The 16823-nt window shown below is 44.6% G+C and overlaps 1 protein-coding gene across 4 annotated transcripts in view; it reads right to left on the reverse strand.

The window, feature by feature from the left end:
• LOC127571043 (5'-AMP-activated protein kinase subunit gamma-2-like) overlaps nucleotides 1–16823 on the reverse strand; it is a 388107-nt gene that overhangs the window by 93262 nt on the left and 278022 nt on the right. For all 4 annotated transcript variants that reach the window (XM_052017046.1, XM_052017048.1, XM_052017047.1 and 1 more), the window contains one exon: nucleotides 13744–13958. In XM_052017046.1, the coding sequence (XP_051873006.1) occupies nucleotides 13744–13958 (215 nt within the window). The remainder of the gene's footprint in view (nucleotides 1–13743; nucleotides 13959–16823) is intronic.

A 16823-nucleotide genomic window follows, 5' to 3' on the forward strand; every position in this document is an offset into this window, starting at 1 on the left:
ACTGTACCTTGGTACAAGTGACAATAATAAACCAATACCAATACCGTATTTTCAACATTACAAGGGTGATTATATTTTCAGAATATTTAGGTGTCTACATGCTACCTTTGGACTTCATGAGGTTGTACAAGCCAGGAAGTAAATGCAAGTCTCTTCCTCGTTCTGAAGTTGCTGACAGCAGTGTACTCTCCATGTTTGGGAAGGGGTGTGTTCGTAGAAAACCGTCCGTATCACGATTTTCAGTAACGTGAACCTTTTTGTCCCATTGAATTGCATGTTGTTAGTGGAGATACATTTCTATGGGATGTTTTTCTCTCAACAGTAGTGCCCCCATGGGTGCACAGTCCACAGGCAAGGGAATTCTGATTGTATTGGAGGCAGAAGGCAAAGGGTTGTTTTAATTAACTAGAAATGGATGGTACATTCTTTGGTAAAATATCGTTGTACAAGTATCCATTGAAGAGACTGCCTCTCAGTTTCCAAAGCAAATCCCCTTGGTGCCCCCCCCACCCCCCACTGTGAATTGGCAGCCTGTGATCATTGTACAAATATCAGTAGAAGAGATTACCTTGTCAGTTTCCAAAGCAAATCCCTTAAATGGCCCTCAGCTGCAAACCAGAAGCCTGTGACCATTGTGTTAAGTTCTCGGAATACATTTTGTGTTTATTTATTTATTTTCCCTCCCACATAAATTTTGGAAGAATGTATTTTTATTCTGTACCTTAAATATTTGGTAGTGATTTGTGAATTCTGTAAGGGTAAAGCTCTATTACCTGATTGGGGGGGAGGGGGATACACTGTACTAAGCTTCCTTAAACACTTCCTTAAACGTCATGTTTTTTGAGGCTGCTTATAAAGCAAAACTGTCATAATACAAGATTTCGCAGTGATGCATTTTGCTGAATCAAAATCTTAAAAGAATCACTTAAGATTTCTTTAGTCACATGTACATCAAAACACACTGTGAAATGCATCTTTTGTGTAGAGTGTTCTGAGGGCAGCCCGCAAGTGTCGACACTTTTCTAGCGCCAACATAGCATGCCCGCAACTTCCTAACCCGTACGTCTTTGGAATGTGGGAGGAAACTGGAGCACCTAGAGGAAACCTGCGGCCGGGTTTATATGTGCAATTTAAGAATTTATACGTGCAAACTAAAACTAATGTCATTGATGTAATCATACAGAGAAGTGCAAGCACTGTGACATCAATCGCAAGGCAAATGTAACAGAGATTCCACCATAGTGGAAATTTCTGTCTACGTATCATCTGTTCCATGCCTGTCAGGAAGTCCCATTAACTCACTTTTGAAATGCAATCACCGTTGTACTAAAGGAAGCATGGTAATCAATTTTTGTACAGTAAACTCTCGCAAACAGTAATGTAATGACAACCTGATTATCTGCTTTAGTTAAGAGATAAGTACTGGGGATAACAATCCTACACTTCAGTGAGATAGTGCCAGAGGATCTTTTGCATGCTCCTGAGAGAAAAGATAAATTGTTGGTTTGAAATCTTCTCTGACAGCGCAGCACGAAGTCCTGCATTTTTGGATTAAATTTTTGTGCTTTACACTCTTTAATCAACCACCTCTCACACAGAAAAGGAGTATTGCCCACAGCTAAAATTTTCCCTTCCTCTTGACATGATGAAGCTGGCTTGCTTCTCTCTCTTTTTCTCCCCCTCTACCAACCGCCACCCCTTCCACCAAACCCCATCCCTCAACACTCCTCATCCCATACACAATAGCTGATATAAAAGGTCAAGCTCCAGATCACTTCACAATAAACAGGAAATTTCAAAGCTTAATTGCCAGCCCTACCCTTTCTATGAACCGTGCTGCCTTGCTCGGCAGAGTTTCCAGCTTCTTGTTTGGCTGGGTGAGGAATATGCAAAGCTGATAGGGCAAGGGGAAGAAAGAGAGTGAAAAATTCCGCTAATTGGCCATTAGAATCTTCAAATATGCCCAGTGGGGAAACCTTGTGCGCTTTAATAAATTGAAACGATACAGTGCTGTAGTTCTACCAGATTATTAAGAACCACCATTTTTCCAATCCCCTTAAGTTCTCCCGTGGCAGTGTTCACCCAGAGTCATCAAGGCAAAGTGTGCTCACCTGTGATGCTACACGTGAATGTCGGAGGCTGAGGGGTGACCTTACAAAGGCTTATAAAATTATGGGGGGTATAGAGAGGATACCCATTTTTCCCTGGGCAGGGGAATCTAGAACTGGAGGGCACAGGTTTAAGGTGAGAGGGGAGAAAATCAAAGGAGATCTGAGGGGGAAATTTTTCCATGCAGAGGGCAGTGGTTATCTGGAATGAGCTGCCAGAGGAGGGAGCGAAGGCACACGCAGTTACAACATTTGAAGAAACTTGAATGGGAAAGGCATAGAGAGATACAGGCATAAGGCAGGCTAATGGGAATAGCATAGATTGTTATTACTCTCTCTCTGTCGGCATGGACGAGTTGGGCTAAAAGGGCCTGCTTCTGTGCAATACGATTCTATGACTTCTAGTGAGTGGTAGAATCTGGGGGGAGCCGATGAGATGTGGGGAGAACAAGAAGTGAGATTAATGTAGATTGATGGTCGGTACTGTCGGATCTGGTTACTTTCGAATCCGCAGGTTCTTTCAGGAGTCCAGGAATGAGTTGAAAACAACTCAGTTCTTCACAAAGTTTTACTGGAAAGGTTTAAAACAAAGAAACAGTCACAGAGCGCACAGCACTAGCTTTACTGCTGGGAGATGAGCCGAGACAAAAGGAACTAAAGATGAGCTGGGGCCGGAGGGGGGGGGAGGAAAAGAGCAAGAGATAAGATATCTTTATTAGTCATATGTACATCGAAACACCCAGTGAAATGCATCTTTTTGGCATCGAGTGTTCTGGGGGCAGCCCGCAAGTGTCACCACGCTTCCGGCGCCAACGTAGCATGCCCACAACTTCCTAACCCGTACGTCTTTGGAATGTGGGAGGAAACTGGAGCACCTGGAGGAAACCTGCGCAAACACGGGGAGAACGTACAAACTCCTTACAGACAGCGGCCGGAATTGAACCCGGGTTACTGGCGCTGTAAAGCATTACGCTAACTGCTACACTACGACACCTTTTATACCTGAGATAAGAGGTACTCCTTAGCTAACAATAGTCCAATCGGGAAACCTATTAGATATCTGTGGAAAAACCAATGAGAAAAGACATATTCACCTGATGGACGAACCAATAAGCTAGGAAGCAGCCATTCCTTGTGCAGCCACTTGAAGTGTATTAAACACTATACATGTTAAAAAAACTAATTAAAACAGTCGAATCCAACAGTACAGAATCACTGGGCTGAAGGGCCTGGTTCCATGCCACATCCCTCTATGACGACGAGGGTCAAAGTCTTTGCTGTGGTCTGGAGTCACATATAGGACAGATTTTATTCCCCAAAAGATATCAGCGAAGCAGAAGGGTTCTATGACAACTTGGCAATTTCATGATCATGATCACTGGTCCTAATGTTTTCCTCCAGATTTATTTACTTATCTGTCTTGGGGGTTTGTCTCACGACCCACTTCCTTTAGCAAGCAGGTCATTAATTAATGTACATGAAAGATTTAATGTATTTTATATAGAGGACTAACAGGAAGTTGAGGGGGAAATAAAAAACTCCTGAAGAATGGTGGGGATCTGGAACTTTCTTCCAGAAAGGCTGTGACAGACAGAAATCCAAACATGTTAATGGATAAATATTAGGTCAATACTTCAGCATTATTTAAGATTAACTTTTTAACATCACGTTGGAAAGAAAGGCTTCAACATTGTGTTTTCATGGCTCTGTAAGAGAGACATAGTAATTTTAATGTTGGTCCTTTGGGGTCCTTTCCCCATAGTTTGGCTTGTACCGATTTCCGATTAATTCCACATAGGCATATACAGTAGCTAGTAAGTTGGGATAGGTGATAAAAAGCTCTTTAAGCAATCTGATATAATGACAGTGCAGTGTGAGAACACCCTTCCAAGTCATGCAACACCCCAGCTTCGATATTTATCACTGTCCCTTTAATATCACTGGGCTAGAATCCTCCAGCTCCCTACTGAACAGCACTTTGGTGAAGATATCCCAACAAGATTGTTGTGGATCAAGGAAGTGGCTCACTGCCAGCTCCTTAAGGGCAACAACATATACAGTATAGTTGTCTTGTCAGGTAATAATTTGAAAATGATTCTTTTGTTTAAACTATGCAACTTAACGTTCTGAAGAAATCCATTATCTGTACTAATTCAATACACAAAAAGTGCTGGAGGAACTCAGCAGGTCAGGCAGCATCCATGGAGGGAAATAAACAGTCGACGTTTCGGGCCGAGACCCTTCATCAGGACGGGAAAGGAAGAGGGCAGAAGCCAGAATGTGGAGGGAGAGGGAGGAGCACACACAGGCAGGTGATAGGTGAGTCCAGGTAAAAGGGGGAAGGTAGGTGAGTGGGGGAGGGGTAGATGATGTAATAAGTTGAGAGGTGATGTGTAGAAGAGGCCAAGAGCTGAAGGAGGAGGAGTCCAGTAGGAGAGGGCAGTGGACCATGGAATAAAGGATGGGGGAGGGGAGGGGAGGAGATGGGCAGGTCATCTAGGTGGGGGAAGGGAGCCTTGGGAATAAGGGAAGACAAAGGAGTTGGTGGGGTTTACCGGAAGTTAGAGTGATGTTGAGGCCATCAGGTTGGAGACTGCCAAGGCAGAATATGAGTGTTGTTCCTCCAACCTGCGCCTGGCCTCAACGTGGCAGTAGAGGAGGCTGTGGATAGATGTGTCAGCATGGGAGTGGGATGTGGAGTTGAAGTGGGCGGCCACCGGGAGGTCCTGGCTGTTGTGGCGGACGGAAGAAGGTGCTCAGCGAAGTGGTCACCCAATCTGCATCAGGTCTTACCGAGCACCTTCGCTCCTTAACATCAATTTCTCTAACTTCCGGTAACCCCACCCCTTCTTTTTCATTCCCCCCCCCCACTCCTTTGTCTTCCCTTATTCCCATGGCTCCCTTCCCCCCGCCTTGATGACCTGCCCATCTCCTCCCCTCCCACATCCTTTATTCCATGGTCCACTGCCCTCTCCTACTGGATTCCTTCTTCTTCAGCCTTTGGCCTCTTCTACCTATCACCTCTCAGCTTATTACATCTTCTCCCCCTCCCCCACCCACCTACCTTCCCCCCTCACCTGGACCCACCTATCACCTGAACTCACCTATCCCCTGCCTGTGTGTGCTCCTCCCCCCACCTTCTTATTCTGGCTTCTGCCCTCTTCCTTTCCAGTCCGATGAAGGGTCTCGGCCCAAAACGTCGACTGTTTATTTCCCTCCATGGATGCTGCCTGACCTGCTGAGTTCCTCCAACACTTTTTGTGTATTGCTCCAGATACATCCAGCATCTGCAGAATATCTTCTGCACCTGTACTAATTCATTTATTTGATACAAAATAATTTTACTTTAATTCAATGGAAAATGGTGTTAAGATAAACAGATTCATTGATCAATAAAAGCTTTAAAAGTGGGGCCTCATAACAAAATATTATATCTTGAAAATGATTTCAGAAATTATTTTAGATCAGTATTTTTGAAGGGAGGAGTGAAAGAGGATAAGATAAGATTTCTTTATTAATCACATGTACATCAAAACACTCAGTGAAATACATCTTTTTTGCGTAGAGTGTTCTGGGGGCAGCCCGCAAGTGTCGCCACGCTTCTGGTGCCAACATAGCTTGCCCACAATTTCCTAACCCGTACGTCTTTGGAATGTGGGAGGAAACCAGAGCACCCAGAGGAAACCCAAGCAGACACGGGGAGAACGTACAAACTCCTTACAGACAGCGGCTGGAATTGAACCCGGGTTCAATAGCATTACGTTAACTGCTTCACTACCGTGCCTGCCCATACACTACCGTGCCTATATTGAATCACTTCATAACTAACCAAAAGTGTTGCACTTAGCAACTTAAATACTTAATTATATTGGGCTTCTTTAGGCATTTTGGAATCTCTTCAGGAGGTTGCTGAGGCTGGGGGTCATGTGAGAAAATGTGGACTTTTGCTAGGTTATGGAATCCAGAGATTGGGACTAATGGACGGTATAAATTAACATGATATAATTGAATGGAAGAGCAGGCTGAAGTTGTATAACGGCCCGCAGCTCTTCCCACCGTCTCAGCGCACTGTTGTAATGGTCATTCCATCTCCAAACTTTGTCTTGGAGATATTTTGACTTTCATATAATTATTCCACCATAAATACAACTCAGTTTTTTTTCACAGAAATTCAATAAATTTTCTATCTTCATTTAGATGAAAAGCCACTTCCCTTATTAACAGAGGTGGTAACTCAAAATCACAGCTATAATTATTCTCCATCTACCTTGTGCATACATAACATGCACGTAATGAAGAGCTCTGTTCTGATCTCTTCCCAGGCTTATACCTTTCTCTGCTTCAAACAGCTGTCCAAATTGCATTTACAGTCATAGATACAGGACCTTCGGCCCAACCAGTCCACTTCGACCACGTCGTCCACCCAGCTCATCCCAATTTCCTGCGTTCGGCCCACATACCTATCCAAGTGCTTCCTAAATGATAGTATTGTACCTGCCTCAACCACGTCCTCTGGCAGCTCGTTCCATATACTCACCACTCTCTACATGAAAAAGTTGCCTCTCTCGTCCCTTTTAAATCTTTTCCCTCTCACTCTAAACCTATGCCCCCTAGTTTTGGATTCCCCTACCCTGGGTAAACTTGTAACGAAAAAACAGAACGCTGGATGAACTCAATGGGTCAATCAGCATCCGTGGAGGCTAAATGTAGAAATCAATGCTTTGGGTCAAGACCCGCTGAGATCCGCATGACACTTTTTGCCTCCACAGATGCTTGACTCACTGAGTTTATTATTAAGAGAGATAAGATTTATTTATTAGTCACATGTACATCGAAACACACAGTGAAATGCATCTTTTTCGTAGGGTGTTCTGGGGGCAGCCCGCAAGTGTTGCCATGTACACTGTTTACTCTGTGAGCTTCATGCGAGCAAGGAAATTCATGGCACCCTGAGAATAAACTGATCTGAAATCAGCATTCTGTTTTTTTGTTCCTGATTCCAGCATTCCCCTTTGTCTTCAGTACTTTTGTTTACGGTTGAGGAAAGGAATTTGCCATTCCTGTTCAATTAAAACACTTGTCATCACAGTGCTATAACAATGAATGGTTCTTAGTTTCAATTCATCCTGCAGTCTCTATTAAATAAAAGGTTAGTCATCAATGCCCAAATCAGCCCACATCCCCACTTCTAATTGTTACTGACTCATGCTGGAACATTGTATTGGTATTGGTATATTATTGTCACTTGTACCGAGGTACAGTGAAAAACTTGTCTTGCGTATCGATCGTACAGGTCAATTCATTACACAGTGCAGTTACATTGGGTTAGTACAGAGTGCATTGAGGTAGTACAGATAAAAACAATAACAGTACAGAGTAAAGTGTCACAGCCACAGAGAAAGTGCAGTGCAATAAGGTGCAAGGTCACAACAAGGTAGATCGTGAGGTCAGAGTCCATCTCATCGTATAAAGGAACCGTTCAATAGTCTTATCACAGTGGGATAGAAGCTGTCCTTGAGCCTGGTGGTATGTGCCCTCAGGCTCCTGTATCTTCTACCTGATGGAAGAGGAGAGAAGAGAGAATGACCCAGGTGGGTGGGGTCTTTGATTATGCCGGCTGCTTCACCAAGGAAGTGAAAGGTAAAGACAGAGTCCAAGGAGGGGAGGCTGGTTTCGGGATGCACTGGGCTGTGTCCACAACTCTCAGCAGTTTCTTGCGGTCCTGGGCAGGGCAGTTACCATACCATCTCATCGATGGTGATGCATCCAGATAGGATGTCACAAGGTAAGGACTGGAGCAGCTCTGCTCAGAATGAAATTGACTGTCCAGAAGCTGATGAATGGGAGCTGGGTTCTGCGCCTTATGTGACAGCAATGTACGCACCCTGCGTTCACTAACTGACCGATCAGACAAGCTTCAGTTCTCTGACTGAGAAGATTGGTGACCAAGTTGGAAAACTGAGAAATACATAGGGCTGCAAGATCAAAGGAGCCAGCTCCTTCTGGCACCTCTGTCCTCACTTCACACACAGGCCTGGAAGTTTATGGGAAAATGCAGCAGGAAATATTTTTCCCATTAGATGCCCACGACTTCAGGGTTTCCCTGCAGATACAGTGGTCCTGAAGTGTGGTCAGCTGTTTGCAATGTTTTACTGGTTGTGCTGGGCTCATTCAGCAAGAGTGCATGGAATTGTGGAAATTCCCCATTGCCTGTCTCAGAGCAGAACACCAAACACTAAGCTGGAATTGACAATGACATCGGTATCAGTGGGGGCCACTTTGTACATAACTCAGCTAGATGACCTCAGGCAAGTACATGTGCTTTGTGCACAGTCATACCTCTCTGTAGTTTACTGGAACAAAACAGCTGCATACAGTTATAAAGCAAGATGGTTTCCCTAAAGAGAGGTTGGACTGCATTATGTTCTTAAAACTGTGGTGGGAGAACTTGTATTTTTATGGTACAAGTAGGAGACAGGTAACTATTAAACACAGGTACACTGTTATCTAGAGAAGGTGAAAGTGGACATGGACAGATCTATTAACCTGGTAGAACTCATTCTTTGCTCCACCTGATATCTAATGGAATGAACCTTTGGCTGTGAACATCTCAGGATCATCAAATGTGACTCTGCCTTTTTTTTTGTGTCCGGACCCAGAGAACTTAAATGGAAGCAAGTCATCCTTGACCTTAAGGTACTACCACAGAAGGGGAGGAGACAATATCACCTTCCCATTGTTTGGAAGCTGATCTCCCATGAACATATTTTTATTCTGTTTCTCTCCCAATTTTTTTAAAGTATTTCTCATTCCCTTGAACTGCTACTTGGTCTGTCTTTCTATTCACCTTCCCATAGTTCCTACATTTCTTCCCTCTTCAGGATTCCTTTGTCTTCAATATGGCACTAACTCTGGGAATTGGCTGGGAACTGGGATTAATTTAAAATCTATTATTGGCTGGCATGGTTGCAGCAGATCAGATCGTTTCTCTTCTGTGCTTTCTATGTTCTACGTTCAGATTTTGTAATATTGTGGGCAGCTTCAACACTGGCAACATTCCTTCACCACCCCCTCCCACCACCACTCGTCTCGAGCTATCGGAGATGCTCCTCTTCTTCTCCCTGATCCTCCCCCTTTTCTGAAACTTAAAGCAAGTTTGGTTTCTCACTTCTGCGAGCTGTAATGCAATATTACTTAACTGAAACGTTAGCTCTGCTCCTCTCTGCACTGACGCTGTTCCCTTTTGATTTGAGTTAACTTGTTGTCCTGGCTGATGTGTGTCCCTCAAATGAACATCTCCAAACAGCCGCCGACTCTACCTCCACTCTTCCCTCCCCCTCCCTGGCTCCATCTACCCATCACCCCCCTTTGTCACCTAGTTCCACCTATCACCTGCCAGCCCCTGTCCTACGCCTTCCCCTATACAGGTCATCTTCCCTCTACACTCTCAGTCCTGATGCAAGGTCTCGACCCAAAGCATCAACCATCCCTCTGTCTCCCCAGATGCTGCCTGACCCACTGAGTTCCTCCAGCAGTTTTTGCTTCCCCTCCAGATTCCAGCATCTGCGGTCTTGTGCGTCTCTCTTTTTTAATTCCGCAACAGATGGTCTGGTTACGATCAAACGGCTGTTGCAGATGCTTGCTGCTCACAAGCTGCTCCACTTCCTGTGTTGCAACACCAATTGCATTTATAAAAATTAGCACTGAACATTGAGATGCTTTTTCTTTCCTTGGGTGGGTGCCTATAAAGGTAGGATTAGATTAGAATTAGAACTGGCTATTGTCACACACACAGCTGTGGCTTAGACGCACGGTGGCATTATTACTAATGATCCAGACACCTGGTTTAATCACCTAGCCAACACGAATTGAGATACTCCCATGACATTTTACATACAAGCACGGATCGGCCCTTGAATCCGTTCCACCATTCAATAAGGTCACAGCAGATTTGAATGAAATCTCAGCTCCACATTTCCACCTACTCACTTTCACACCGCTAGTTTAACAAATATCTAGCTACCATAAGAACAGAAAGTAGTCAGCTGGTCGGGTACCGCCCATGGGAAGAGAGTCAATGGCCCTTTACCAGAACTGGAAATGGGAGAAAACAAGCGTGTTTTGTCTCGGAGAGGCCGAGGGGTGAAGCAAACAAAGGGCAACAGGGCGGAGACCAAAGTTGTCAAAGTAACAATTACTTTACACATCGGCAGTATGACTCAGGAAAGAACAAACTGAAACATACAACCACAGCTACGGAGGGAAAAGTACAGTTGGTTACCTGTAAAATGGTAAAATTCAATATTAAGTCCTCCCTCTCCACCAGCTGCTTTCCTCCTTATATCAGGCAAACATGGAGCCATAAAGGCATACAGCACAGAAACAGGCCCTTCGGCCCACAGAGTCCGAGCCAACCCATTCAAACTAATCATACATGAACAAACTGCTTGAGGAACTCAGCAGGTCAGGCCAGCATCTGTAGAGGGAAATGGACAGTTGACATTTCAAGTTGAGACTTTTTCCCAGGGTAGGGGATTCTAAAACTAGAGTAGAGGGCATGATTTAAGGTGGGAGGGGAAAGATTTAGAAGGGACCAGAGGCTGGTGGGTATAAGGAACGAGCTGCCAGAGGAAGTGGTAGAAGTGGGTACAATTACAATGTTTATAAAACATCTGGACAGGTCCATGGACAGGAAAGGTTTAGAGGGACATGGACCAAATGCAGGCAAATGAGACTAGCTTATATAGGCATCTTGGTTGGCATGGATGAGTTGAGCAAACAGGCCCACCTCTGTGCTGTATAACTCTATGACTAATTTTTTTAATTCTCTCCACATACTCATCAGCCTCCATTACCCCTGCTCCCCACCTCCGGTTCTACCACTTACTTACACACTAGAGATAATTTGCAATGGATAATTAACCTACCAACCTCTGCACATCTTTGGAAGGTGGGAGGAAGCCCACGCGGTCACAGGGAGAACGTGCAAACTCCACGCAGGCAGCAGCAGAGGTCAGGATTGAACCCAGGTCTCTGGCTCTTTGAGGCAGCGGCTCTACCAGCTGTGCCACTGTACTGCCTAAACAGCTGCCCTTTTACCTCATCTTTTCCCACCATCCAGGGTCTCAAACATTCCTTTGAGGAACAGCTTCGAGTGGGCGAAGCTGGACCAAACACAGGTCCATAAAAACATTTAATGTCTTTTTGTGTGGCAGCACAGTAGTGTAGCGGTTAGCAGAACGTTATTACAGCACCAGCGACCCGGGTTCAATTCCAGCCACTGTCTATAAGGAGTTTGTACGTTCTCCCCGTGTCTGCGTGGGGTTCCTCCGGGTGCTCCGGTTTCCTCCCACATTCCAAAGACATACGGGTTAGGAAGTTGTGGGCATGCTATGTTGGCGCCGGAAGCGTGGCAACACTTGCGGGCTAGCCCAGGACATTCTGCGCAAAGATGCATTCCACTGTGTGTTTTGACTTACATGTGACTAATAAAGAAATCTTATCTTATCTGTGAAATAAACAAGCTATTTAAAATGGATTAAAGAAAACTTTGAGCACCGGTGGTCTTCCATGTGGCAACAACGGCCATTGGATGACTGACTTGCAAGATACAGCTAGCCAAAGCCAGGGTCCTTTGAATTCCTCCATCCTTACAGAGAGGAGATTGGCTTCTTTTCTCACCCTCCAGAGCAGCTGATATCCGCTGAAAGAGTTAAGGGTTGACTGCTCTGCTCCCTGCACGAATTTTTACATCATGAAGGGTTCTTCAGGAATCTAACCCCTTCACTGTCTGCAGGAAGGCTCATAAAGAATTTATCAGTTTTGGGTAACTAGAATTTTTTCCCCTTTCCATTCAAATGGCTGTACATTTCAGTGTCTTTATTCTTTTCTAACTGCAGGTATTTAAAGTAATTGTTACCTTGACAAATCTGGACAGAGCATGACAGGGCACCAAACAAGTGGATAGGGTGCAGCAGCTGAAGATGGTTGAGGCAAGCAATCATCCAAGGAACATGCAATCAAATATCAGAACTTCCTCTTTAGGGGACAGTGAGGCCATGTGGCATTGAGAAGGTGCTTCCTGACATCTTTTACAGCAACACCCTCCACATCACCTCAAATTATATTGAGGACTTCAGGTGTTGTCTGTGTGGAGTTTGAAATTTCTCTGTTACCATGTGGGTTTCCTCTGGGTGCTCTGGTTTCCTCCCACAAAGATGTGCAGGTTGGTAGGTTAACTGGCCGCCGCAAATTGCCCATAGGGCATAGGTGGATGGTAGAATCTGGGCAGAATTGACGAGAACGTGGGGAGAATAAAAAAATAGGATTAATGTAAATGGGTGTTAATGGTCAGCACAGACTTGGTGGGCCGAAGGGCCTGTTTTTGTGCTGTATCTCTCTAGCACTAAAGACCCGGGACATGTCCTCTTCTCGTTACTACCATTGGGGAGGAGGTACAGGAACCTGAAGACCCACACTCAACGATTCAGAAACAGCTCCTTCCCCTCCGCCATCAGGTTTCTGAATGGTCTGTGAACCCATGAACACTACCTTGTTATTCCTTTCTTTTGTCCTATTCAATTATTTGTAATTTATAGTAATTTTTATATCTTTGCACTGTACTGCTGCTGCAAGACAACAAAGTTCACATCATATAAATCAGTGATAATAAATCTGATTCTGACTCTATGAACATATAACATACATGTTGAATCTTCAAGGTCCTGCTATAGGCTGAAAGTTCCAGTCAATGTTCCAGTCACTGGGCGGCACAGTAGTGTAGCGGTTAGCGTAACGCTATTACAGAGCCCGTAACCTGGGTTCAATTCCCGCTGCTGCCTGTAAGGAGTTTGTACATTCTCCCCGTGTCTGTGTGGGTTTCCTCCGGGTGCTCTGGTTTCCTCTCACATTCCAAAGACCTATAGGTTAGGAGCTGTGGGCATGCTATGTTGGCGCCGGAAGAGCGGCGACACTTGCGAGCTGCCCCCAGCACATTCTCAGTAATGCAGAAAGATATTTTTCACTGTGAGTTTTGATGTACATGTGACTAATAAATATCTTATTGTTACAATGCAAACACCCCCCATGTGTCCATCAAAAAGCACAGTATATCCACACACATCGATGCAAAGTTGGATACACTACAGATGTTCACCCAATTTATTTCCTTAATGGTGCAGTTCAACGTACAGGCAAGCCCCCGCATTACGACTATTCGGGTACCGGGAATTCACGCTTAGAGAATTCACAAATCACTACCCAAAAATCTGAGATACAGAATAAAATTTGCTCTCACAGAATTGATGTGAAAAGAAAGTAAATAAACAAAGACAAAATTAATTTTTTTTTCAACTCGCGTTTCTTGACACATGCGCAGATGGTGGGCTCCGCACCACAGAAATTCGTGATGCGGACCGTTTCCTGGGAATGCAGCCCCCACCGCAACATGGGACTCACCTGTATTCCCAGAAGTCTGTCTCAGGGTTCTAGCAGGCCATGCAAAAACAGTGAAGGGTGAATTAAAACCAGAATAACGGTGTAGCATTAAGGTTTCTGAGCACTTACTGTCGCCATGTTTAGGATTTAGTGGTTTAAATTGGAACAAGCTTGAACGGATTCAACAACTCGTACTTACTGCTTTCGAGGTAGCATTGGAGCTGGTGAGGGGGGCAAGAGGCTTAGGCGGAGCCACAGCTGAGGGAGGGACGGTAAACCTCTGGCCCGAGTCCGGTGGAGATGAGTAGGAACGAGTTCGAGCGTCCAGGCGTTCAGGCTCCTGTTTATACGATTCCAGGGGAAAGGCTGGCTTGGTCGATTGTATCGGCGTGGAGGGAGTAGAGAGTCCTGAGGCTGGGTGGGGGAGAAGGAGAATAGGTTACTCTTACAGCAGCTCCCGAACCCTCAACATCTATTGTGAGACCGAGGGCAAATCACATCTCCCTCTGTTTCACGTTCAACAGGATACAATAGAAGTATCTTACAACTACAATAAATCATTAAGGTGGCGTATGGTGTGTTGGCCTTCATTAATCAGGGTATTGAGTTCAAGAGCCATGAAGTGATGTTGCAGCTCTATAGAACTCTGGTTAGACCACACTTGGAGTATTGTGTTCATTTCTGATTGCCTCATTATAGGAAGGATGTGGATGCTTTAGAGAGGATGCAGAGGAGATTCATCAGGATTGGAGAGCATGTCTTATGAGGATAGGTTGAGTGAGCTAGGGCTTTTCTCTTTGGAGCGAAGGAGGGTGAGAGGTGACTTGATAGAGGTGTATAAGATGATAAGAGGCATAGATCGAGTAGACAGTCAGAGACTTGTTCCCAGGGTGAAAATGGCTAACACCAGGGGGCATAATTTTAAGGTGATTGGAGGAAGGTATAAGGGGGATGTCAGGGGTAATTTTTTTTTTACACAGAGAGTGTGGGCGCGTGGAACGCACTGCCAGCAGAGGTTGTGGGGGCAGATACATTAGGGACATTTAAGAGACTCTTAGATAGACACATGAATGATAGAGAAATGGGGAGCCATGTGGGAGGGAAGGGTTAGATAGAACTTAGAGCAGGGTAAAATGTCGGCACAACATTGTGGGCTGAAGAGCCTGTACTGTGCTGTAGTGTTCTCTGTATATCACTGCACCACATCACAGCCTGAGTTGGAAATAACCCACAACTTTGTACAATACACAAAGGAGCTGGAGGAACACAGTAGGTCAGGCAGCATCTATGGAGGGAAATGGGCAGTCTCTTGTCTCTCCATTTTGTACAGTGCACCATTGAGGCCATTTGGCCCAAATGGCATTTATTCTCCACACCAATCTCTTCCACTCCAATTTCACTACCATTTCCTTCCATGCTTTTCTGCCTCATACATTTACCCAGCTTCCCCTAAAATGCACCTCTGTCACTCACCACAGCTCCACCTCATGATGATGTTCCACATTCCAACCACTATCTCCTCAATCCACCTTTGTGTTTATTGGTTGCTATTTATTATCCTGAGTTCTGGTTTCCACCACATGCAGAAACATCTTCTATATCTGCAACATTTTGAAGACCACAATGGGTAACCTCCCCACAATGGGCATCACACACAGAGAAAGCTGTATTCCAAAAACCTCACCCAAACAATAAGGTTTCCAGAACTCATTGTCCTCTTTACAACATGACAAGGCACAATACAATTTCGTGCTGAGTGGATGATCCACCTTGGCTTTGTCCCAAGATCTCCAGCATCAGAGAAGCCCGTCTTTCGCTGACTTGATCCACTGCATATTACCTCAAGAAACAGCTGAGAGCACTGGATGCAGCAAAGGCCATGGGACCTGTCAATATCCCAGATGAAGTACTCAAAACCTGTGCTCCAGAACTAGCTGTGCCTCCAGCCAAACTGTTCCAGAATATTTTGAATACTGGCATCTACCCTGATAATGTGGAAAATTGCCCACATATATCCTGCACACAAAAGGCAGGACAAATGCAATTTGCCAATTACCCTCCTTTCAGTCTATTCTCAATCAGCAGCAGTGTGACAAAAGGTGACATCAAGAGTGCTTTCAAGTGGCACACTCACCAATAACCTGCTCATTGATGTCACACAAGAGACTGCAGACACTGGAGTCTGGAGCAGTGAACTGCTGGAGGGACAGCAGGTCGAGCAGCATCTGTGGGAGGAAAGGAATTGTCGACATTTTGGGTCAAAACCCTGCATCAGGAATTGATGCTGTGGTGGTGTTGGTATTCTCCCTGTGGTGGTGTTGGTATTCCGTGTGCTCTGGTTTCCCAAAGACCTGCAGGTTGGTAGGTTAACCAGCCACTGTAAATTGCCCTGAGTGTGTAGGTGAGTGGCAAAATTTGGGGGTGGGGGGTGGGGGGGGGAGGTGTGGGAGTTGATGGGAGTGGAGAATAGAGGTTACAGGGAAAATTAGCAGTGGATTAGGATTACTTTATGAATTGGCATAAACTCGATGGGGAAATAAGACAATAGATGATGGCCAGTGACACCCAAACCCAAAAATGATCAAAGACAGCAAGTGAAAATGGGAGTAACTTTTAGCTTTGAAGAGAATATTTTATATGGCTTTGTAAGATTTAATTCCCTTCTGGGGACATAAGATATCCTCCTGCTCAAAATTTTATTTGAATGAACATTTATAGCAATGTTTACACTATTAACTTTCATTTATATGTGTTACTACAATAGTGACGAGCTTGCGTTGATGAATGTCTGAGGGGAACTGTAACCATGAGTGAACTGATAAAGTTCTCAATGGAATGAAAAAGCTAATTGGGACATTGAATTAACACCACTGAATGAACCAAGGTTTGAAAGATTTGGCACAAAGGCTGTGAAAAGAATATCGCACAATGAACAAGAAGAAGAAGCAGTCTGTAGTAAGTTGCACATTAGATTATTGTTCCTGATTATAGTAGAAAGAACTACTTCCCAAACAGATGTTTAATTTATGTCTTTCTTGTGAATGCTGCTTATCTGATGCTATGTGCGTGGGATGCTACTGCAGGTAAATTTTTCATTGCACCCGTGCATACATGTACTTGTGTATATGACAATGACAATAAACTCGGCTTTGACTTTGAGACGAAGCAACAAGAAAAGCAATCATCTTGAGGGCTTGGCTGCTTTTTTTTTACTTTAACTAATAAAAAACAAAAATCAACAAAAAAACATTATTTTTTCACTGGTAGGACTTAGTGCCA

Source organism: Pristis pectinata, chromosome 5 (genome assembly GCF_009764475.1).
Source record: "Pristis pectinata isolate sPriPec2 chromosome 5, sPriPec2.1.pri, whole genome shotgun sequence".
Classification (NCBI taxonomy): Eukaryota; Metazoa; Chordata; class Chondrichthyes; order Rhinopristiformes; family Pristidae; genus Pristis; species Pristis pectinata.